Source organism: Oppia nitens, unplaced genomic scaffold, assembly GCF_028296485.1.
Source record: "Oppia nitens isolate AA-2021 unplaced genomic scaffold, nextdenovo-longstitch-racon4-pilon3 scaffold1_pilon_pilon_pilon, whole genome shotgun sequence".
NCBI lineage: Eukaryota > Metazoa > Arthropoda > Arachnida > Sarcoptiformes > Oppiidae > Oppia > Oppia nitens.
This window is the reverse complement of record NW_026533199.1, coordinates 8,444,546-8,469,243: the sequence shown is the minus strand read 5'-3', so window position 1 is coordinate 8,469,243 and position 24,698 is coordinate 8,444,546. Positions and strand designations below refer to the sequence as shown.

Genomic DNA, 24,698 nt, shown 5'->3' with positions numbered 1-24,698 from the left:
ATGTATTAAAAATAAGTTTAAACGATACGATTTATATCGTCTTTAATCATTTGAGATCCAAACTCAGCTATCATTACGGTTGCGGCCAAATGGTTACTATTGACCACTTGAGGCATAATAGATGAGTCAATCACTCGCAGGTTCTTTACATTAATTACTCGAAGCCTTTCATCAACCACTGCTTGACTATCAGTGGTTGATCCACACCTACAGGTGCCCACTATTTTATATATAAATTTATGTGTGAAATCACTTATACGTTTATAGTTTTTTTTAATGTGTTTTTATCTAAAATGTGAAAAATTGATACAAACCGTGTCTATAAACTGCTTGTGCTGTTTGTCTGACCAAACATCGTAAATATGAGTCGCAAGTCTCGTCGTTACCACATTTTATACAACCGGGTATTGTTGTTGATATACGTCTAGTTTGTTGGCCAAATGGACCGGTAGTTGATATGCGAGTTATCATATTTCTCACACCACTAACCATTGCTTCCATATCATAGGGATCTCCCAAATAGTTAGGATTAACTAAAGGCATTGCATTTGGATCACTAGATGACAGTCTTACTGTTCCACGAGCTCGAGGTCTAACCAATTGATTGTACATTAAAATAAGTCTTCGGCCTTTAAATATATAATTATAGTAATTTATCTTTTTATGAAAACGATAACCTATTCCTTACCAACATATGGTCTCCAATAGTCTTGCCATTCCTCCACATTAGATCCATATTGTCGCATAATATCCGACAAGTTTTGCCATAAATTATTGCTTCGGGTCATTTCGGTCATAATATCGGGCCAATCATATTGATTGTTAACAGGTGTGACCTGATATGTGGCCGCATTTGGAAACATAGTCAGTGTTCCCGAAGAGTTCACATAATAGTCGTATAGATTTTGAACCGTCAGTTCAACTAAATCATAGGAACGACTTTGATTGAGGACATCATAATAGAGTACAACTGAAGTGTGGTCGTGAAAGTTGTTGCCCACCGGCAAGTTTGACAGGACGGGTATATTTAGACTGTTGAGGTGATCTTGAGGTCCAATACCCGAAAGCATCAGTAGTTTTGCCGATCCTATACTGCCCGCAGACAATATGATTTCGCGATTGGCATTAACTGTATATTCAATGCCATTACGCGTGAATACAATGGATTTGGCAGTCAGTCCTCTGAATATAATTCTTGTAGCACTGGCTCGAGTGACGACATGTAAATTCGTGCGATTAATGTTAGGCGCGATATAAGCACCAGAAGTGGTTACTTTTGTCCCATCTTTTATTGTGTGCTGAAATAATGTCGAGCCCTCCTGTGTTGGACCTATTAATGACAATATTTTAATTTAATAAAATAGTCATAAAATACTAAATTGATAAAAAAAAGGGCCGAAAAGTCAATATGACAACAATGTCAAAACAAGTTAAATATAATTATATAATAATAATTTATATTTCATAAAAATTGTAATTATATTGTTAATAACCCTAATTAATATCAACTTAATCACTGATTACACTTTAGATAAATGCTTTATTGATTACAAGTTTACTAACCGTTAACATCAATTGTTGGATAGCCGGCCATAACAGCCGTATCGAGAAATGCTTGAAAAATAGGCAAAACATTTATATGACTCCAATCTGAAGACACAGTTAACGGTCCCGTATTGCTATGATATTTGGCATTTTTAGTTAAATAATTGGTATCCGTATTATTTTCGGCTCTCAAAAAGTATTGCAGAATATTGTCGTAATTCCAGCCCAAACAGCCATATCTTGAATGCCATTCATCAAAATGATTACGATTTCCTCTGTTGTATACCATTCCACCTAATTATTCAATACATTTAGTATTGTTAATATAATAATAACATTTTTATTTTAAAATTAAAAAGTTACTTAATGTGGATGAACCGCCCAAAACTTTGCCGACTGACATATGAATCGGCTGATTGTAGGCACGAGCTATAAATGGCTGATCTGTAATTAGATAATTCCAGTCAAACTCTGGATTACCGGTAATTGAAAAATAGTTGGCCGGCATATCCGTAATGGCAGTCTCAGCTCCGCCCGCTTCCAGTAATAAGACATTTACAGCTAAATTTTCCGATAGTCGTGCGGCCACTACAGAGCCGGCACTTCCGGCGCCCACTACTATATAATCATATGTTGAGTTCCATGTCTTTCGGGAACTTATATTCAAGTGCTGTAATTGTCTCTGAAGTGTTATTATAGATATTGTAATCAATTGTAATGACAGACTCGCTATAATTAAAGTCATAATTTTATCAATTTATCTTCAAATAAAAATTATTTTCTTTTCGCTTATTGTTAAATACTTATAATTTTATATTTCCAGACAAAATAAATTACTAATTTGTTTTTAAAAAATTATATACCGGTGCCACTATACATGTAATATTATAAATTTATTTAACCCATATTCTATTAGATAATAATGTTTAAATATATTCTCAAATTTTATATTTATAAACAAATAAGTAATTTTATTAACTTAGTTATTTGAAAATATTTATTATTGTTAATTTGACAATAATTAAACAATGTTAGATTATTGGTTATGTTTACAGAAAAATATAGACATTAAATATAAATCAATTTTGTTTACTATTAGATCAGGAAAAAATTTTTTTTTATTTTATTAGGAAATCTCATATTCAATATTTTATTGTACTATTGAAGATATTGGAGTAAATAAGTACTGTATTATACTATTTTTCTATATTTATAACTAGCATTGCCAATATTATTGAAATTTGAATTATTTTCAATAAATAATAAAACAATAATTTTTAGTAAATGACTATTAAAAATAAAAATAAATTATTAAGTTAATAATATTCTATAATATATAAATCTAACATTTATATCATTCTCATATTTTTGAATATAATAATTAAAGTTAATATATACAGGTATATAATACTATAAATTCAATAATATTGTACAATACAGTATATTACAGATAAATAAAATCTTAGTATTGGTAACACTAGTTTTAACGTACATTAAAAACTAAAACTTAGATTAAATGAGAAACGCTTGTCTATATTGATGACCACTTGTATACACAAAAAAAACAAAATATCCATTTTATCATTTTTATTGCAATCATTTTATATCTTTAAACAATAAATATGACATTTTTATTAGACATATTTTTTATATTTTCAATATATTTATAAATAAATAAAACTGAATGTTTTAATGGTTTTTATATTTTTTTATAAAACGTTAAATATTTTTAGTTACAAAAAATGTAAAATTACAAAAATATTGTTTTATTTGTAAATAAAAATTAATATATTTATAACTATCAATTTATTTCGATAGCATGTTTTTCTCTCATATTATAATTGTATAAATAAATATTATTGACCACAAAATAGCTATTTATTAAAGGCTGTTATAAATTTACTTTCCATACGAGAGAAATGCAATTATTCATTGAGTGTCTTATTATTAATGAAAACGTGACTAAAATAAAAAATTAGATGTATTTCGATATTAATAAATCTGTGATATAATGAATATCATTCATATTATTTGATTTACTACTAATAATGTTAAGGTATTGAATGACCAAATAATATGCTCTAAATTTCTATTATATTTAATAATCAAATAAAAAAACATAGATTTATAATCCAATATAAATCATAAAACCTTATTTTGTTACTTTACTCTATACTTTATACCTAATATAATTTGGAAACATATAAATTATATTTGCTATAATTTTTGTTTGTAAATATTAATGAAATCTAATAAAAATAATAATTTTAATCTTTATAATTCTAAGTATAAAAAATATTTAATAAATTAATTTATGTTAATTTAGTTATTATATTTTAAATCAGTTATTAAATAAATAATTTTACAAAACTAATTAATCTTTAATAACTAAAATGATTCTATTTTTATGTAAATTACAACAAATTTTATATATTATAACAATACTAATTGTGATATTTTTATGTATAGTCTGTATTATTTAATTATAAGATTAATAATTCTAATGTTTAAATTGTCTATTTTTGTATTCTTTTATTGTATTTAATTTATCGACAAATACAGTAAATGATATAATATAACTAATAATAAATATAAATGTATTGTTAAATAAAGTCATAATTTCATTAACAATACATATTTTTTATCATAATTTGTGTGTAAAACTATAATTTTCTCAAAGTTTCCAGAGAGTAAATTTCCAGAAACTTCACTAAACATAGTATTTTTATTTTTATTTTAATTATTAATATAACTGATCTTTCTTATACTTATTCATATTTATATATATATATATATATATGAAAAACTCATAAAGTATATGTTGTGCATTTTGTCAATTTATATGTTTTATTTATTTTAACATTATTTAAATTTAGTTTAAAATTTTAATAGTATAAATAAATGCGAATAAAATATTTGTATAGATTTAATTAGAATAATATTAAATAAAAAGTAATATATAGATCGATAAACTAATATATTAATTGTAATAATTTTATTTATTAATTAATATTTTTTATTGAATTTAATGACACAAACAATAACACTTTTATTGTCATTTATAATACTTTAGTATACATTTTTAATGTATGTATTCATTCTGTAATCATTATTTCTTTTGAAAGATAATATAATTATCAATACTAATTGATATCTTATATATATATCATTAAATACATTATTAAAAACTGTTATATAAAGTATATTAATTCCTATTTTATGTTAAATTTATTCTGTAATGCAAATATAAACATTTAGCAAAATAATTCAATAAGTAATTTACTCAACACTTACTGTAATACCGGTAAATAACATTTATATATACAGTATAATGTACAGTATTTATAGAGTACAATATGCTATTATATACTTGAGCTAAATATTTCAGATAAATATACTAAAATTATAATTATATAAGTCATCTAATTTTATTTAGTATAATAATTTTATTAACTTAGTAAATTTGGTATATTTTTATTTAATTATGCAAATAAATTTTATATTAAAAATAGATTACATTATAAATATATTATAAATAATTAATATCAACTTTAAGATGCCTAATATTAAAATTATTAATATAAATTTATTTTTATTTTGTAATATATTTGATTTTATAGTATTAAATATTTGAACATTTTAAAATGATAGAAACTAAAACTATACAAATATAAAATTATTATTTCCTGAAATTAATTTTGATTAAATATATTGTTAGAACAAATTTTAGTAATATTAATTTTAATAACATAATAATAGTATAAATATGATATAATTATAATTATATTATATATTAAAAAATAAATATAATTAATTTTTAAATAATATATTATGCATTATTTATCATATTTAGAAAATGTTATAATAATTAGCACAAAATCTTCTAACTAATGAATAACTTATCGATAATAACAAAATATAAAAATAATAATTTGATGTAATAATGATTAAAGCATTATACAGTATTTACATTAAATTATAGTATAGTACGGTATAATACAATGAGGGCTTGATCTTAATATACATATAATACAGTATATGTTTCTATACATTATGATCAATATAATGAATATAATCTCAATTATTTTTTATACCATACAATACTTGTGATATATTATATTATATACAAAATTGTTACACTTCTCTTATGACACAAATAAAATTCACTAATAAAAAAATAATTAATTTTATTTAAATAATATTATATTTATAATATTTAGTATAAAATAACATATTGAATATATGAGGTAAAAAATAATTATCTTAATATAATATAATACAGTAATATTAATAATAAACAAATTTAGTTATTAGTCAAATGGTTTTATTTAAATTTTAAGTTAAATTTTCAAGTAAATGTGTTTTTAAAATAAACGATTTTCTTTGAATATATTTAAAATAGTTGTTATTAAAAGATAAAACTTAATTATAAATAAACCTTTTAATATAAGATATTTGAATTCCCTAATGATTAAATAATCAACAAAATATTGTACACTAGTTTTTATATGTTTTGTTATAAGTTATGTTTTATAAAATATCAAATATACTAAATTATTTTTTTGTAAAAGTTCATTTTTATTTAATATAAATTATTATTTTAGTGTAACATAAAATAATGATTAAAGATATAAAGTATTAAATGTAAACAATTTGTAATTAATTTATACTAATGAAAATCATTAATGAAATTTATGAATGCAACAAATATTAATGAATATAATGTACTGTACTTTCAAATATATTTATTAATAATTTATAAATCAGATATTATACGATATAACTAAAAGACTAGTTTAAGTATTATTAGAATTGTGCATCAATTCAATAAACATTTTATCGATTAAAAGTTAAAAAAACAATCAACTATTAACTGTATTGGAGTCAAAATTATTGAATTAAGTTTCATTAAAAAAAAGGTTTTAACTTCATTGCTATAATACTGACGCAAATTTATCAATGGTTTAGTTAAGATGAAAAAGTTAATGACAATTAGTAAAAGTAATAAAAATCAAATACAGTACTGTTTACTACATATCCAAACAAATACAGTATATTTATATGTATAATCTTTTTACAGTATATTTTGTACAAAAAATATCATTCAATTAATAATAATTGCATTTTTGTAAAAAAAATCAAATTAAGTTTTTTTATTATAATTTTTTATAAAAATTTTGTACAATAAAATAAATAAAATAATCAAGTACAATTTCAATTATTTAAAAATAAAAAACAATATGAATTAGCTATTTAAATGTTTACTGAAAATGTAATGTTCATTTTGCTACTATTTAAATACAAACTAATTTACTTATTATTTAAAAAAAATAATTATTATATTATATTATTTATTTAAATAATCAGAAAAATTCTATAGGGTTTAACATATAGTGTCATAGGATTTGTAATAATATGTGTAATATAATAAAAACACTATTAATGTTATATTTTGAGTACACATTAAATAAATTATTAAAACACTAATAAATATGTTATTATATGACATGAACTGAATAAATATATAACCAGTTGAGAATGCTAGAAAGCATTTCCATACGAACTCCTAATCCAAAGTAAACTTTACTCATGTGAGGTATAAAATAAATAAGTATAACAAAATAAACTAACTATAGTCATGTGGGGTATCAAATGATTCAGTATAACAAAATAAACTCAACTATAGTCATGTTGGGTATCAAATAATTACTATTAAATAAAAAAAATTTCACTTTGGCTGCCATTTTCTCTTTGTTCCCGAAGAGATATCAAAATTTTAATGCTGATCCCCTATACCTTATTTTTGATGCTTAATCCAAATCTGAAGTCAAAATTTAAAAATTCAATCAAATGCGGACGGACGGGACATATAGAATTCAGATACGTACTCCTTTCAGGAGTTCGTGAAAATAATTTTGTAGAAAAATAGAGACAAATATTTTTAATATACAGTGTTTTACTAATCTCTCGTAAAGTTATTCTAAATATATATTTTTAAAAAGATGTAAATTAAAATAAATTAAATTTGTTATTTTTATAAATCAAATGATATTTGACTAAATATTTGTAATAAATTTTATGAGATATTATATTTAAAAGTTATATAATTTAATTTAAATTTTATTAAACTACAAACTTTATATATTTAATGTATTTGTAAAAAATGCAATGTAATGTTTAACTTACTAAAACTTTCAAATAAATTATCTTAAATATAATAGAAAAATTATGATTTATAATATTTTTATTTTGTAATTTTTGTCAAACTACTGTTCACTAATTGAAGATTAAAATAAAATTATTTATTAATTGTATAATTCATTAATATATATATACCATTTTAGTCTATCTATTACATATAATAATTATTTAGTTATGCAATAATCTGCAAAAATAAAGAATTATTACTTATATTTAATAGTATTTAAATGAATATATTTTATGTCCAAATGTATAACTTTTTATAGTTACTTTGTAATACACTCTGTATTTAAATATCTAATATATATATAGTATATATATATATATATATATCTTGTATATATATAGTAAAATATGAATAATATTTACAAAATAAAGTGACAAATGACTAGAAAACTATATTTTAGTTTTCAATAATGACTTATAAAAGTGAAAATATATTGTAAATGTCAACAAAGTATCAAAATTCTGGTTTGACTTTAATATTGACTCAAATATATTAAAATTGTTTAAAATAAACATAAGAATTGATATTTTGTATTTACATTATTTATATGATCAAGATTTCTAGTAATACATTTTGAAAACATTTAACATTGAAAATGATTAAAAAAAATATTAAATAAAAATGTATATTCTGTTTATTGTTTATAATATTAAATTACATTTTTAGCACAAAAAAAACAAAATTCCTAATAAAATATGTGATACAATATTTGTATTTAACAAATGGGTTTTTGGTCATTACTATTGAATTTTATGTTTTGTTTGATTTTTATGTACTGTAAAAATATGTGAATATTTCAGCAAAAAAAATGATGACTACTAAATTGTTCTATAAATGTAAATAATTATTTCTATATCAATTTTTAAAAATAATTTTAGAGTTTTTATGTTTTCAATTAATATATCAATATATAAATACTTAATCAATCAAAAAATATATATCTATTGAGTGATATTAATACAGGTATTATATAATATGTGTATTTTATTACTGACCACTTTCTGATTATTTAATGAGAATGATATTAATATTTTAGTCTATTTTTATTACACTTATATATTACTTATATTAAATAGTATTAAATATCAAATATATTATTATAAGTTGAAATAAAACTTATTTTAAAAAATGATATTAAAAACCATATCAATATTAATAATTTAATTAATACAATTACTGTAATTATGATTTTTTTGATAAATATTAATACATATCTATTTATAAAACAAATTCAAACTTACCTAAAAAATATGTAAGAATATTTATGTTAGTTTTAATTATATTGTTATATAACAATTCTAATTAATTATATAGTATTAAGCAATAAAATTATATATTATTATTACTTCTATAAAATATTATAGACTTGTACCAATATATAAAATAAATTATTTACTAGTTTATACATTATATACTATTGATATATATATAAATTTACAGTATATTGTAAGTCAAATTATATTTATACCGTTTTTATATAATATTTAATTTTGTTTAAGCAATATTCAAAACTCATTTTTATATATTACTATACTATACTAATAAAATAAATTATTATTATGTTTAGGAATACAGTATAGGTTTTTAAATTTATTGTAGTTTTAATGTAATGTATTTTAGTTGATTTATTTAATAATAGCATACCGATCATTGTTTACTAAAATATAATAACTAATTTAGACAACTTAAATATAGACATAAATTATAATCTTGAATTTTTAAGAAAATATACCTTAAAAATTTTATTTAATAATAATAATTATATTTTGTAAGTTATATTTAATATTTATGCTAAATGTCTAAATCAAAAATTATTTTAAATTGTTAAGAAAATGTGTATAAGTTATGTTTAATGGACGTCCCTATGTTTTGAGTCACCCTCCACTATATTCACCCGTTTTAATAAATATTTGATTAACACCTCCCAAACGGATCTATTTTTTATATACTGTAAAGTACTTGTTGTTAATAAATAACTTTAACGTAAAATATTTTGTGTATACAGTAGTTAATTGATGTTAACTTGTTTATTATTATATTAAAATTAAAACATATTAACTATAATTTTTTAATAATTATCTATAAATATGAAATATTGTTAGCACTAATTTATTCAATTATTTTTGATTACATTTATGAAACAATAGTTTACTATTTGGTCTAATGTTTAGCCATATAATGATAGCCATTGAGGCAAACATTGGTTATCTGTTTGACGCACAGAGTCTCGTGACTTGAATTTCCAATCGTCGGCTTCAATGGTAAGACACATACAACACATGCCATCAAAATATCTCTATTGAAGTCTATATAAAGTTTGTCAGAAATACCGTTTACTATCAGTTTGTTGGCACATATTTAGCAGTGTTTTTAACACACATTCAAAAACATCAATAGATATTTAGATATTTTATTTCAATTATTTTTATCAATTTTCAACTTAATTTTTAAATAACACGGCACTTGACTTTTAATAATAAACTACTAATTTTAAATCAATTATTAATAAATAATTTTCTAAAACACTTTGGTAAGTTTTAAAATTATTTTTGTATTATGTTTTTATTAATAAGTATATAAAAGATATATATATATAATAAAATACATAAATTTTATTATCAAATTTTTTACATCATATTTCTAAGAATTTATTAATTTTTCTGACCGTTTTACAAATAAATTATACTAATACTAATATAAACAATATTTTATATCAAATAATTTTATAAATATAATATTCATTGTATTTGTTATTATTATTATTATATATAATAAATATATTTCACAGAATTTACTTGCAATCACAATAAATTAGTTACAAATTTAACTCAAGTTTATTATTATGATTAGTACTAAAATATTATACTTGTAGTACAGTTTCATCAGTTAATATAAATCTCTGTTCATTCAATTAACTGGTCATATAATTGAAGTCTCATTTTATTACTAATATATACTGTATATATATATATATATAGGTATAATAAATAAAAATGTTAATAATTATGAAATAAATAGCAGAATATTCTTGAGTACAAATATATTAAATAACAAATTGTGATATATATACATACTATGCATATACACTGTATATAAATTCTAATAATAAAGTATTTTCAAAAAAGTAATTTATTTAAGTAATAGTTTAAACAAAACTTTTTTATTAAAATAATATAAATATTTTATTTTCATTTTTTGAAAATTTTTATTTTTTTTAATATATATATATATATATATATATATTCTTAGTTGAATATAGATTACAATATATATATATATATATATATATATATATATATATATTATTGTGTTTGGGTTTTAATTAATAACATAATAAGTAATCATTTGAATTTAAAACAGTTTATATTTATAAATTTTTAAATAATTTTATAATTATGAAATTACGAGTAATAACTAATTTATGTATATACTACTAAATAAAAATTTTTAATATTATGTACTGTATATTTATAAATTATATTTCACTTTATTTACATAATTATAAATGTTTTATCACTAATTTAAAACAATTAAGAGTTTTAAAAATTAATTATTATCTGATCTTATTTTGATGGTATACGAATATTTAATAATTAAGTTTTATTTAAAAATATTTGTTTATCTTATCATTTGCAAATTTTAGTTTTGTAAAAATGCATTTTTAAAAATAAATTGCTTAAAATCTATTTATATTTTATATTTAAATTGAATTAAATAAGATTATATTTTGTCACAAATGTGTTTGAAATCCATTTATAAATGCTTTTTAACGTTTTTTTATTTGCATACATATAAAAATATAATTCATATAACGTGTTAACGTCACTATAAATTTAATCAAAAATAAAATTAGTTTTTATTTAAGTGATTTTTTTGATAAACTTATTTGTTGACCACTAGAATCAATAATTTAATATTATAAATTTCTATATATCATATAAATCATAGTATTATTTGATATATTTCTATTTGTAACAATTTGTTTGGAATTCAAAATTTTTAATTCAATTTTTTTTTTATTTAAAAATCAATTTCTAATTTTTATTAATGGAATCATCATGAAAATTCGTCCAATATTTTAGCAACACTAAAATACATTTTACTTTATATTATATTTGTTGTTTATGTGAATAAACAATAAAATTATATAACAACTAAAGTTTAGATCATATTATATATAAACAATTTATATATATATATATATATATATATATATACTATTATGTTTGTGTAATACTATACTGTCCTATATTTAATTTATCTTTATATTAAAATAATACTGTAGTGAAACCATAAATTGTGATGTTTATCATAAAAGTATTTTTAATTTATGTATCAAAAAACCATTATCTTATAGTTTATATAAAAAATTGTTTTGTATGAATCAAACGATAATATTAATAACAGGAAGCCCTATAAAGAAATGCAATTTTTATAATAAACATGTTTTGTTGGTTCAAATCCCGATTGTATATAAACTAAGACATTGTTTTACATTAATGATTGCCTATTATTGATGCGATTCAACGCAATATAAAAATATGTTTTTTTGCATTTAATATTTATAGCAATTGACTCCAAATGTAATATATTGTAATACAAATGATTAATATATCACAAAAAATCATAAAAGCAAAATTAAAATATTCTATAATAATAAAAATTAATAACTATTTTTTAATTATTAATTAAAATATAATTAATTTATAAATTTGATAAATTACTAAAATAAAATTTAATGAAAACATACAATTTATTGATAATTAGTGAGGCAATGAATTTCGTTAAGGTTTTTATAATTATATAAAAGAATTTAATTATGAATTTTATAATATATTAAAAATATGGTAAACTAATAATTAGAGTAATTATGTATTACTTGTTGAATATATTTCAATTTAACATTAAATCAATAAGTATTTACAGTATATAACAATAATTTTTATATTATTTAGGGTAACCATTATTATTATACATTTTATTGCTTTAAGCATTATTATAGTAAAACAAATACATTATTAAAGTAATAAAAATATCTCAAATATTTAAATATTTATTTTTATTGAATGTCTTCTCATAATATGATATTATGTTTGTTCAATATTTCACATTTTCAAAACTAAAAAATTTATTGGCTTTATATGTATAAAAAAATAAATTTAAGTTATATTATAATTCATAAAATATGTATAATATATTTTGTTTGTTGTGTTATTGTATTTTATTTGGACGAATAATCTATAAACATATATAATATTAAACTTTATGAATTCATTCAAAAATATAGTTAAATTAACAAATTGTCGAAACAATGCAATAGTACTGTATTTTTTATAGTAAATAATTAGTTTTAGTTATTTTCTAACTATTAAAGTATGACAATTTGTTAAATTAACTATATGTTTGAAATTCAAACTTTGAATCAATTCAATCATGTTTAATATACAATATATATAAATCATTGCTCTGTTTAAATAAAAAACATTATAAATTGTAATTCAAATAATTAAAACTATGTATTTGTTAAATTTATTGTAAAATTTATCTAAATGTTTACATTGATTTAAACAATATATTTTTTATTTTATAGCAGAAAATGAAGAACTTAAGCCCAGAGAAGTGTATTTCAATTGCTATAATAATATCCATAATATATGTCTCATTAATTTCTGCATTTCCTCAAAATGATAAAAGGTATGTATATTTATAGCTTAATAACATTTAAAACAATATAAATATTTAAGAAAAATTACTTTATTTACAATATTAATATAACATATCTAATAAATTAATAACCAAAATAACATTTAAATAGTCATTTATTTAGATTTTTTCAAAATGTTTAAAATTAAATCTTATAAAAACATTTTAATAGAACCAAATTTGTTATAAAGTACTAAAATATAATATTTTTAAAATCAAAATTTTTGTAATATTAAAAAAAATAATATTCTTTAGAAATTTTCTAAATATTCAATTCATAGAAAAATGTTATATAAAAATATGTTAAATTTTAGTATAAATGATCAAAATTAAGTTTAATCATTTACACTTTCATACATGTTTCATATAAATTATTAACAAAAAAATAAGTCTAATGAAAGTCTAATGTATTAATACTAATTTTTGGTTTTTTTGTAAAGATTTTATTGCATTTACGTTATGTTATGTAAACTGGAAATTATACATTTTATTGTTAATGTTTTCATTTATAATGTATTTGCCTGTATTTTATAAACATAGTTACAAACACATGTATAAAGTATGTATAAAAATTATAGATAATTTTATAAATAGCATTTAGTATAAATATATTAAATATAGTTAATGATAGTCTTAATTTAGTTATTGACTAATTGAAGTAAATTAAAAATTATGTTAACTAAATTTAAGTAATAACAATTTGAATATTATCAATTAAACAGTTATTAATTAGAATTCTAATATATAATTTAATGAAACAAATATATTGATATAATATTTATATATTGCAATTTTTAGGAAAATATTTATTCTTTAAATGTCAAAATATTAATATTTAAATATCACTTTAGATTAGAATAAATAAAATTTTATAGAAAAAATAAACTTATTAAATCATTTTTATGTGATATTAATCGCTTTTATGCACATAAATACACAATACTAATATTTATATGAAAGAAATTTAGTGATATTTAGTATATTTATATAATATATGTATTATATAAATAACTAAAATTTTATTAAATAAATGAATACGTATAATAAATTTTAGCAAAACTGTTACTCAATTTTAATATTTATTATAAATGTTTTAAATAATATAATATTAAATAAATTCTGTTAATGACATTTCATTATTAGTCAAATATTTTTTATTATAATTTATTATTTAAACAGATTATTTATAATGTAATATTGTAAAAATAAAGTTTAATTTTTTTAACTAAGTTCATGATATGAAAAAGTTAATGCAAATTCAATGTAAAGAAACAAATAAAGACATTACTCTCCTATAAATAGCAACTTTTATTACTATTTTGTTATTTTTTAGACACTAAAACATCAACCCTATTGTCCTATTGTTAGTTCATTAAAATACTATAAATTGTGTAATTTTGTGAAATTACTTTTGACTAAACAACATATTTACCACTTATTAAGCTATATTTGTTTCTATTAAAGATTATCTAATAATATTCTCAAATATATTACTATTTATTTAGTTTGCATATGTCATTATGATATAAATCATATTATTATTATACCGTTATATATAAATATATAATATATATAACTCATATAACATAAACAGCAATTTATTTGAATCTATAGATCTAAGCAATGATTTGATATCAAATACACCTATTTGCTAATACTGTTATATAAGTTAATAATATTTCAAATAAATAATTTAAAAGCACATAAACTCATCAATCATTCAATTGTTTGATATAATGGATTGAAGAAAGTTATATTCAAACACAATAAAAATGAAGTAAATAAAATAAAATATTTTTATTATAATATTGTAAATACAACTAAATTGAAATTCTATAACTAATTTTTATTTGTTCCTAATTTATTGTATAATTAGTAGTATATATAGTAGATATATTGAGATTAAATAATATATTTATGTATTAATAAAATATATTAAAATATATTAACTGTATAATGATATTATAGCTATTGTTATGTTTATGATGTGTATTATGAGAAAAACTTATTGTTTTTATTATTGTTTATATAATTTAAATGATAAAAGACTGCAAAGGAGTATCATTGAGATCGAGAATCCGGAACAAGTGATGAATGTCTTGGAATCGTTGGCACAAAGTATTGCAAACACTGATTATAACAGCTATAAGAAGTCAGTCGAAACTAATTCTTTAAATTTTGTCTTTCACTCATAAATCTGACATTTTTTATATTTAAATAATTGTCAAAAAACTCTTAATACTATTGTATATTTGTAAACATTTGTTTTATAGTCAAAAACGTGGTATCGATTTAGGACTGAGTCGCGGCTTTTCTGGCAGTCAAGCGGCCAAACATTTGATGGGTATGTCTGCCGCCAGCTTTGCTAACGGACCCGGAAGACGACGCAAGTGAACCATTGTTATGATATCTAACTTATAATATCAGTGCAAATCTCTGGCAACACTTTGATGTCATATTTCATAATAAATATAATTTTCTCAAATTTCCAAAAAATCAAACTTTATATATCCTTAATATTTTTCAAACTTTTACTTTACTTTTAAATAAATGTAATTTTTTGGGAAACTTTTATTGAACTATTTAATAATTTATACCTTACTTATAATAAGTTATTTTAGTTATACTTATTATTATTGTTATTGTTATACTTTTATTAATGTTTATATATTGTATTATTATTATTAATAAATAATTAAATATTTTGTTGTTAAAATACAGTACAATATCTATATATTATTATAGGATATAATTGACACTAAACTGAACGAGTGATTGAAAAGTGAGAGTAAAGTGATTGTGTATTATCACAAACTTTACAAAAGAAAAGATGTTTATATAACACTATGATATCTCATTTTTTTAAATATTGCAAACACTGTATAATTTAAACAATTACAACACTAAAGATTTAAATATATTGTAGATTTATTGTAAACAGCAGTTTTAAAAATATAATTGTAAATGTAGTCGAAATTTTCGTAAATGTATAGAACTATAATAAATAATTTTTATTGAAGTGTTATTTAATTAAATTTATTGACTTATTCTCTGATTATTACTATAAAAATAAATTTATTATTTGTAAATAAAATTTGTTACATTCCGTGTATTTTATTTAAATTAATTTAAATTAATATAATTAATAAACTTTTTATCACACAAAATCTTTATACATTTCATTCATTTAATATATAATATAATTTTTCTTAAAAATTATTGACTTTTATTTTGTTTTAAGAGCAGATTAATTTTTATAAATTTCATATTTTTTTAGCAACTTTAGCAATTTATTTTTCTAGTTTACGCTTAATATAATTATTTTTATGACATTAAAAAAGTGATCAATTTAAAATATAATTTATTTAATAGTTATTTATTTTTATTTTGTTAAACTACTGCATTTTAAACTATAAAACAACAAAACAAATATTTGAATCGTAATATTTTTACAATATCTTTCTCTCTCTCTCTCTCTCTCTCTCTCTCTCTCTCTCTCTCTCTCTCTCTCTCTCTCTCTCTTATAGAAAAAATGTTCAAATAGTGATCAAAAATTGATATCAATGTTTGTGTTACAACAGTATCTGACATTAATATCTGACTCTGAATGAGATGACAAATACTCAAGTGTTGGGTAAAGTGTAAAACATTGTCTCTAAAAAAGTACTGAACAAACATTACTGTATAAGACATCAAATTTAATGTTAAATACATTACCAGTTAGTTATAAATATAAATAAACTTTAATTTTAAAGTAAATTTAATGCTGTTTTAAATAAAGATTATCTTATACTTTATATTAAGTTTTAGAACTACTTTCATGTAAAATATATATTTGTATTTAAATTTATATTTAAAATATTTAAAAAATATTTAAAAAATATTTAAAAAATACTACAGATATTTGTTAAATAACTTTTGGTCATTTTTGAAACAAATGTTTTATTTTATTTTATATAACTTGGTATTACTAACTTATGACTAACTATGAGAAAAATTATTGTTTTTTAGATATTTTAATAAATATTATTTAATAAAAATTTCAATAAATAAAACAGATATTTAATAATTAAATTTTGTGCAAATAAAGTCACATTATTTATACAGTACACAGTAATTATCTGTATTAGAATATTATTAAATTATGTATTATTATTGTAAATTATATTAAGATAATTGTTTATAGTATAACAAAACATGTTATGACAAAAAATACTAATAATAGATTTAATATTAGATAAACCACTATAATTTTTATAAATTTTATTAATAAATAAAAAATAATCAAATTTATAATATATATATATATATATACTGTATATATATTAATTAACTAACTATACTTAAATTAAATTTAGAAATAAAAAAATAAAATATTATAAAAGTAAATGTCGAAATAAAATTTAGATTAATCAAAAATATAGTATACTGTATACAGTAATGTGTAATGTATTGAATTGTTGTCTTTTATTTTAATGACTTAACGTTAATCTTAATACTTTCCAAATAAGTTTCACTAAATTTTGTCAATCCTTTCCATTTATTAAATCTATTTGTTTTGTTATCTACTATATATATATCGTTGACATCAAATTAAACTAAATAAACTTTTTATCTGTATCATTTTACCTGAAATTAGTTAAGTGGGACACAACAAACAAACAAACTATATATATATATATATATATACTTTATATAACAACATAAACAATGACCGGATATTTATTTCTAAATAAATAAGTCAATTATTTTATGAAATTGCAAATATATCAGACAATTAACTTTTGATTTAGTCAAATGTATAGATATACTGTATGTTACATATAATATGTAAGCGTATCAATAAAAAGCTCACATTTGCAGTATTGTATAGTAATATCGTATGAGAATACATATTAGTTTAAGTCAATGTAATTATTACATAATCTATTGTCAAATCAATACACATTTGTAACATTTAAACAAATTTGTTTGTTTTTCATTGTTATTAACTAATTTATCCAAATAGTCAACAATGTATTATTCTGTGTTATACCTAGAGTTTGGCAACCTATACATAAGAGGGAAGTTCCCTAATATGTAAAATATTTTATTTTCTCTCCATAGCTCGTTAGAAAAGAAAATATATTTATTTTCTACAATAAATAACCAAAACTTATTATTTTGCATAAAATTTTATTAAAATATTTAAAATTAAATTTGAATTAAACGAGTGATAGTATTTAACAATAACACTCAAAATACATTATAATACAACATTTAATATTTAAATCTTATAATAAAATTTGTTGTTTAAAGTTCAATAAGTGGTAGTACAAGGAAATAGATTTCCTGGGAATATCCTGGAAGCAGGAAAAATAGGAAACTTTTGGATAATAAAACGAGGGAACAAATTTGCCCGAACCCTAGTTATACCCAATGCTTTAAGAGTTAACAATTTTGTAAGATTTCACTGGTATTTAACAAATGTATAAATAGTTTTATAAATTATTTATTTTTAACCAAACATTAATAATCTAACTAAAATTTAAATAAATAATAATTATATATAAATACAAACATTAATAGTATCTTAACTTTTTATTATAACAATATAATATAAAATAATCATTACTAAATTTTATTAGACTGACCACCCATACAGGTGTCACCTGTACTATACAGGAATCGAGAGTCTGATATGGAAATGGGATAACATGTATAATGGTTCACATCGTGGTTCACATATTACATTCGCACTTTTTAAGAAATCTAGACCCCTCCCTCCCCTATGTTCGCAATTGTTCACATGTAGCTATTTAAAAAAATTACGTTCGCATGTCCCTAACCGCTACCCCCCGCCTACCACAAGAAATAAAATATTATCTAAATGGGATCGTTCTTAAAGTCTCTACCCCCCCCCTCGTTCGCAAAAGTTCGCTTTGGCTAACCCCCTCCCCTCAAATGCGAACGTAATATGTGAACCACGCCTAATGTAATATGGTCATTTTAATTACTATACCTATAGTTTATAATTTAAATTTTTACTTTTAGCTAATATGGCTTAATCATTTAATGATTAATTATTATACACTATGTTGACATTGTTTAACATTATAGTATATGCTTATAAATATTTAATACAATCATATTGTAAAAATCTTAAAAACCATAATAAAAATAATAATAAAGATAATAACAAAACCTTATTTTCTAACGTAAACTGTATAAAAATATTAATTATAGTTTTGATATATTATTAAAAATTTAATTTTGTTTTTGATGTGATTTTTTTTATAGTAATCGTAACGAAATTATTCGCAAATAAATATAAGGCTTATACGAGTCGTGTGAATGTAATACAAGTGTGACTAACAAAACCCCAAACACTTCTTAATCTTAATTTATGTACTTTTGACTAATAAAATATAAAATACATTATATTTTTAAGTGTATAAAATTTAGTGTACAATATATACTCTAATACTAAATTATGAACAGTATGTATGAGTTTTTATAATTTAATAATATTAATAAAATATTTTACATAAACATTATAAAACCAGTTGAAAATGCTAGAAAGCATTATCTAAAACAAATTTTTATTGCGTAAATTACTTTTTATTATCATATAAGCAAAATATTTACTCATGATAACAATTAGACCATATGAGTCATATTACTAAACTATTAAGTGACAATTTTTATGATGCAATATTAATGGATATTTATCCACCATTTTATAAAAAAAAATTATTGTTATAACTTAACATTGTAATTAACTGCATTTAGATGTTTAACTTACATTTTAACAACTAAACCTTATTTTTTTTAATTTATCCGCCATTTTCTCTTTCATTTTCCAAATTTTATTTCTTATTCCTATAACTTACTTTGATGCTTTATTCAATTTTAAACTTAAAAATTTTTTACTATTTTTTTGTACTTTGGCCGCCATTTTTTCTAAGTACCTGGAGAGATATCAAAATTTTAATGCTGATCCCCTATACCTTATTTTTGATGATCTAACCGAATCTGTAATCAGAATTTCAAAATTCGAAGTTCGAAAACCAACACACACACACACACACACACACACACATATATAGAATCCATAAAACAAATTTGAAAAATTTGTTTGAAAATATGCTACAAAACATTGTGGATTTAAAACATTATATGATGTAATATATTTTATTTATATAATTAGTCTCACAATTAGTGCACTAAGTTATATACATTAATACTGTATTATTATTTCGACTATTTTTGAAAAAAATAATTTCAATTTTAACAAAATTTTAAAAATTAGTTATTATATTTTTTTATATTAATTGTATATAAAACTGTATTGTATTTATAATAATACTTTATGTTAATTTTAAAGTGAAATATAACTAATCTTACTTAAAATTGTAAATTAACTAAATTACTTATTAAAAATTCAAAACATTTTAAGCAAAATAATAAAATAAAATAACTCATCAACAATCATGATAACTAATAAATTAATTTTTATTATATTATAATAACAATTATCACATAAATTTATAATAAATAATGTTATAAATATAAAAAATTATTTTAAATCTAATAAGTAAAAAAAATAATATTTAATTTTAAATGCATTTAATTTTAATAAATGAAACTATAATTTATACAATTAATTATTAATTATTTAATTAAATATAAGATTTTAATAATATATGAAATTAATTACATATTTTTTTATAAATATTTATATACATTTAAATATTATATAAATATTATTATAAATTATGTGTATATTTAAGATAAAATATATTTTAAATAATTTGTCAGTTAATACTTATCATTTATTAATATATCATATTAATTTTAACACACATATATTTATATAAAAATTAAAATTCAAAATTGAATTATCAATAAAAATTGTGTTAAAATATATTCACATATAAATTAAAACAAAAAAAATAAAATTATATTTTCTACAAAATGTACAAATAATAAATAATTTAAAATACTTTTAAATAATTTTATAAATACTAAATGTAATTAAATTTATATAAAAGACGATCGTTTAGTTCGTCGTCCACCCGGACCTGCAATAGCATTGAACACACCTATCAAGTGTTTGCCCGCCTGACTGCCAGAATAACCGCGATTTAATCCAAAACCTATTCTCTTTTCACTATTAAAAACAAATAATTTACTATAAAATAAATTATGAAAAATGATAACAAAAATTATGACTTACTCTAACATTTGCTGTCCATTGCTGTCATCGACACTTCCTTTACGCAAAAGTTTCATAACTTGAAGTACATTTGGCTCCACTTTTATCGGATCAATAGTCCGACGATTTCTATTAAGAAAAAAACATTTAATTTAATTAAATTATTATTTACTTTAAAAATATTTTACAAGCTTTTATACATTTGCATTTTTGTTTGTACAGTAATATACAAGTGTTTATCTTTTAATCTAATTTTTTGTGTATATGATTAATAGTTAGGAAATATTTTATTTATATATTTTATTTTATTTATGTATAATAATATTAACTAATCTGAAGTGTACTAATTGCATAATATTTCATTATTTTAGTTTAAAAAAAATAAAAGTATTAAATATATAAAACTGATGAAACTGAAAATTTTAGGTTTTATTCACAAAACTAAATATTATTTTTTCTTGATAAACTGGTGATTAATTGAATGTATTTTACTATAACATCCGTTTGAATCACTTGTGTAATATATATAAAGTAATTTATAAGAAATAAAAACATTTATAAAAACTATATAACTAAAAAAAAATCAATAATAGTATTTCTGAATTATAACAATTGAAAAATATAAATACTGACAACAATTCCCTAAATCTATATATTTAATCAACAAATATATAAAAATAATATTTAATTAAATGTTATTTTTAATAATTTTATTATAAATAAAAAGTCTAATAATAAAAATAACACAATAAAATTATAAATTTGATAAAAATATTATATTTGGACTTAGATTTAAAAAAATAAATATTATTTAGTACATTAATGCTAAACTAATCAAATATACTGTAAATAATAATAATAGATTGGATAAAAAAATAAGTATTGTTTAGTGCAAAAATTTTATTTTAAAAAAATAATTTAGTAGTTAATTAGTAAACAAGTTTACAATTTTTATGAATGTAATGATAAAAAATATTATCAAAATTAATTTGTACTAAATTTAACACTTTTGTACTGTAGTTAAAGGAATCTATTATAATGTGTTCCAAATGTTCTTAAAAATTACATTTATTTTAAAATTTCATATTTTAAAAGAAATTAATAACAAAATAATATTAAACATCAATTGATTACAAAAAATGTTAATCAAAAATATTTAAATATTCAGTATAAATAAAATCTAACTAAACTGAAGTTTTTAGGTTAATTGTATAATTAATCAATATACAATTTAATATACTAATATTTTATTCAAATTTGTAATCATATATTTTTTTTATATATTACTGTATTTAACCTGGGTAATGACAAATTAATTAAACATTTAATTTAAACAACACTTAATTAATACGTCTATCATTTGCTCAATTGCAAGAAATATAATTTTAAAATAACATAAATTTTCCGATTATATGTAATTAACTATTAATTGATATAATTAATTTTTATATATGAAAATGATTTATATAAATTATAAACAAATTTGAATATTGAAAACAATATATATGCTAAAAATTAGTTATTTTTTCTACAGTATTAGTATGAATAGAAAGTGAATGTCCTTGATGGACCTTGAGCTTTGGGACTGTAGCTCAGCTCATGTATGTTAGACAAGAATATCATACTATTGACAGACACACGGATACACTGTCACCACACAAGTGATGCAAACTATTAATGAGATTTGTTTCTAAAACTTTTTAAAAACTTTTCAAATGCACTTCAAAGGCAAGCGTAGGTTTGCGCCAAACCATGAAATAGTATCGGATTGAGGCTAACATAGTGTCGGGATATGGATTTTTAGGGGGTCGGGTGTGTGTGTGTGTGTGTGTGTGTGTGTGTGTGTGTGTGTGTGTGTGTGTGTGTATGTTGTGGTGAAACATATGTGCAATACATACTTGAGTGCATACCTCCTGACGAGTTGGTCGAAGTCAAGTTTAGCGCAATTCAAGTGATGCCAAAAGCAGCCAATATATAGATAAATGAAAATTGTAGTTATGGTTGATGTCACGTACAACGATCTCATTTTACACACAACTATATATATATTTAACACACAATATTAAAACAGTCATATATTTAATATAACAATCCTCTCACACACAACAACTCTCTGTATTTATAGCTTAGGTATTATTATGGATATTATACAGCATTTGTTGGGAGAATACAGACGTCAAAACACGTTATGAAAACTTTTTTTGTAGACTTCTTTAGTCAATGACTGTTAGATTGAGAGACAAACACAAAAATCATTGACTGACTGTTAGTTATCTTACTTTTTCGGATAAAATGAAAAAGTTTTAAAAAAGTTTTTCCAATTTATATGTTATTTGAGAGAAAAAATCGTGTCTACAGTCAGTCAGATGATGATATGTTTAGTTAGCCCATCCCATTGCTACTGTCGACAAACGTATTGAATTTTATTTCATTTTATTAAATACAGTATAATTCAATTTTTTATTTGCTTACTATTATACAGTAATATTCAATAGTACTGTACTGTATATACTGTACGTAACAATACATACTGACTGACGTTCACAAAAAAGTTTGTCAGTTTCTAACAATAATCTTATATTCTAATCGTTATATTTATTATTAATACAATTTATATGTTAATAACAAAATACTGCTCCAAATTCTTACAAATAAAATGTATTAATAAACTATACAACAGTTATAGTCTCCATATTATTATTATATGACTTTAATTCTAGTTTTTATTTATTTGTTTGTTTTTTGCAATTATTATCTCCAAACAAAAATTTTTTCTCATTTCCAGTCATTAATTCTGTACACATAATAACCTTATTATTATACAAATGCTATTTAGTATTAATTGTATTTACTTTTTACCAAAAAAATTCAAACAAGAGATTATTATAATTTGCTTTTATTTAAATTAAAAAATAATATAAAACTTTATATCTTTATTAAATATATAATATACTGAATGAGTGAATTAAGTTATCAATCATTTTATGTCTGCAAACAAAACATTTGATTAACTTTTCTCATATTTTTTACGAATTATTTATTTTC

General features: G+C 19.9%; 3 protein-coding genes across 4 annotated transcripts; 1 reads left to right on the top strand and 2 right to left on the bottom strand.

Annotated features, from left to right (window-relative positions):
- Positions 1–17: 17 nt before the first annotated feature.
- On the bottom strand, positions 18–2,290 carry LOC128966529 (L-sorbose 1-dehydrogenase-like). The gene is made up of 5 exons (XM_054313379.1): positions 1,909–2,290; positions 1,564–1,839; positions 689–1,330; positions 315–629; positions 18–220 (listed from the first exon to the last, which is right to left on the bottom strand). The coding sequence occupies exons 1-5, from the start codon at positions 2,288–2,290 to the stop codon at positions 18–20; spliced, it is 1,818 nt and encodes a 605-aa protein (XP_054169354.1).
- A 6,243-nt stretch (positions 2,291–8,533) lies between these two features.
- Positions 8,534–15,945, top strand: LOC128952087 (diuretic hormone class 2-like). 2 transcript variants are annotated; one of them, XM_054297423.1, is made up of 4 exons: positions 8,534–8,589; positions 13,344–13,447; positions 15,504–15,608; positions 15,730–15,945. In XM_054297423.1, exons 2-4 carry the CDS (start codon positions 13,350–13,352, stop codon positions 15,848–15,850), a joined length of 324 nt encoding a protein of 107 aa, XP_054153398.1. In that variant the 5' UTR covers positions 8,534–8,589; positions 13,344–13,349; the 3' UTR covers positions 15,851–15,945. The 2 variants fall into 2 exon arrangements, with proteins under 2 accessions (XP_054153398.1, XP_054153397.1); XM_054297422.1 differs by lacking the exon at positions 8,534–8,589 and adding an exon at positions 10,098–10,283.
- Positions 15,946–21,478: 5,533 nt separating this feature from the next.
- On the bottom strand, positions 21,479–23,976 carry LOC128966528 (uncharacterized). The gene is made up of 3 exons (XM_054313378.1): positions 23,564–23,976; positions 21,675–21,782; positions 21,479–21,608 (listed from the first exon to the last, which is right to left on the bottom strand). Exons 1-3 carry the CDS (start codon positions 23,677–23,679, stop codon positions 21,479–21,481), a joined length of 354 nt encoding a protein of 117 aa, XP_054169353.1. The 5' UTR covers positions 23,680–23,976.
- Between the last annotated feature and the right edge of the window lie 722 nt (positions 23,977–24,698).

Bases quoted from the DNA above. Each gene is read 5' to 3' on its own strand.
- LOC128952087 (XM_054297423.1), top strand. From the start codon at position 13,350: ATGAAGAACTTAAGCCCAGAGAAGTGTATTTCAATTGCTATAATAATA. The intron at 13,448-15,503 runs GTATGTATATTT...AAATGATAAAAG, and splicing joins TTTCCTCAAAATGATAAAAG to ACTGCAAAGGAGTATCATTG. The intron at 15,609-15,729 runs GTCAGTCGAAAC...TTTGTTTTATAG, and splicing joins GATTATAACAGCTATAAGAA to TCAAAAACGTGGTATCGATT.
- LOC128966529 (XM_054313379.1), bottom strand. From the start codon at position 2,290: ATGACTTTAATTATAGCGAGTCTGTCATTACAATTGATTACAATATCT. The intron at 1,331-1,563 runs GTTAGTAAACTT...TGTCATTAATAG, and splicing joins TCCAACAATTGATGTTAACG to GTCCAACACAGGAGGGCTCG. The intron at 630-688 runs GTAAGGAATAGG...ATATATTTAAAG, and splicing joins CTATTGGAGACCATATGTTG to GCCGAAGACTTATTTTAATG.
- LOC128966528 (XM_054313378.1), bottom strand. From the start codon at position 23,679: ATGAGATCGTTGTACGTGACATCAACCATAACTACAATTTTCATTTAT. The intron at 21,783-23,563 runs GTATGCACTCAA...TTTTCTTAATAG, and splicing joins TTCGACCAACTCGTCAGGAG to AAATCGTCGGACTATTGATC. The intron at 21,609-21,674 runs GTAAGTCATAAT...TGTTTTTAATAG, and splicing joins AATGGACAGCAAATGTTAGA to TGAAAAGAGAATAGGTTTTG.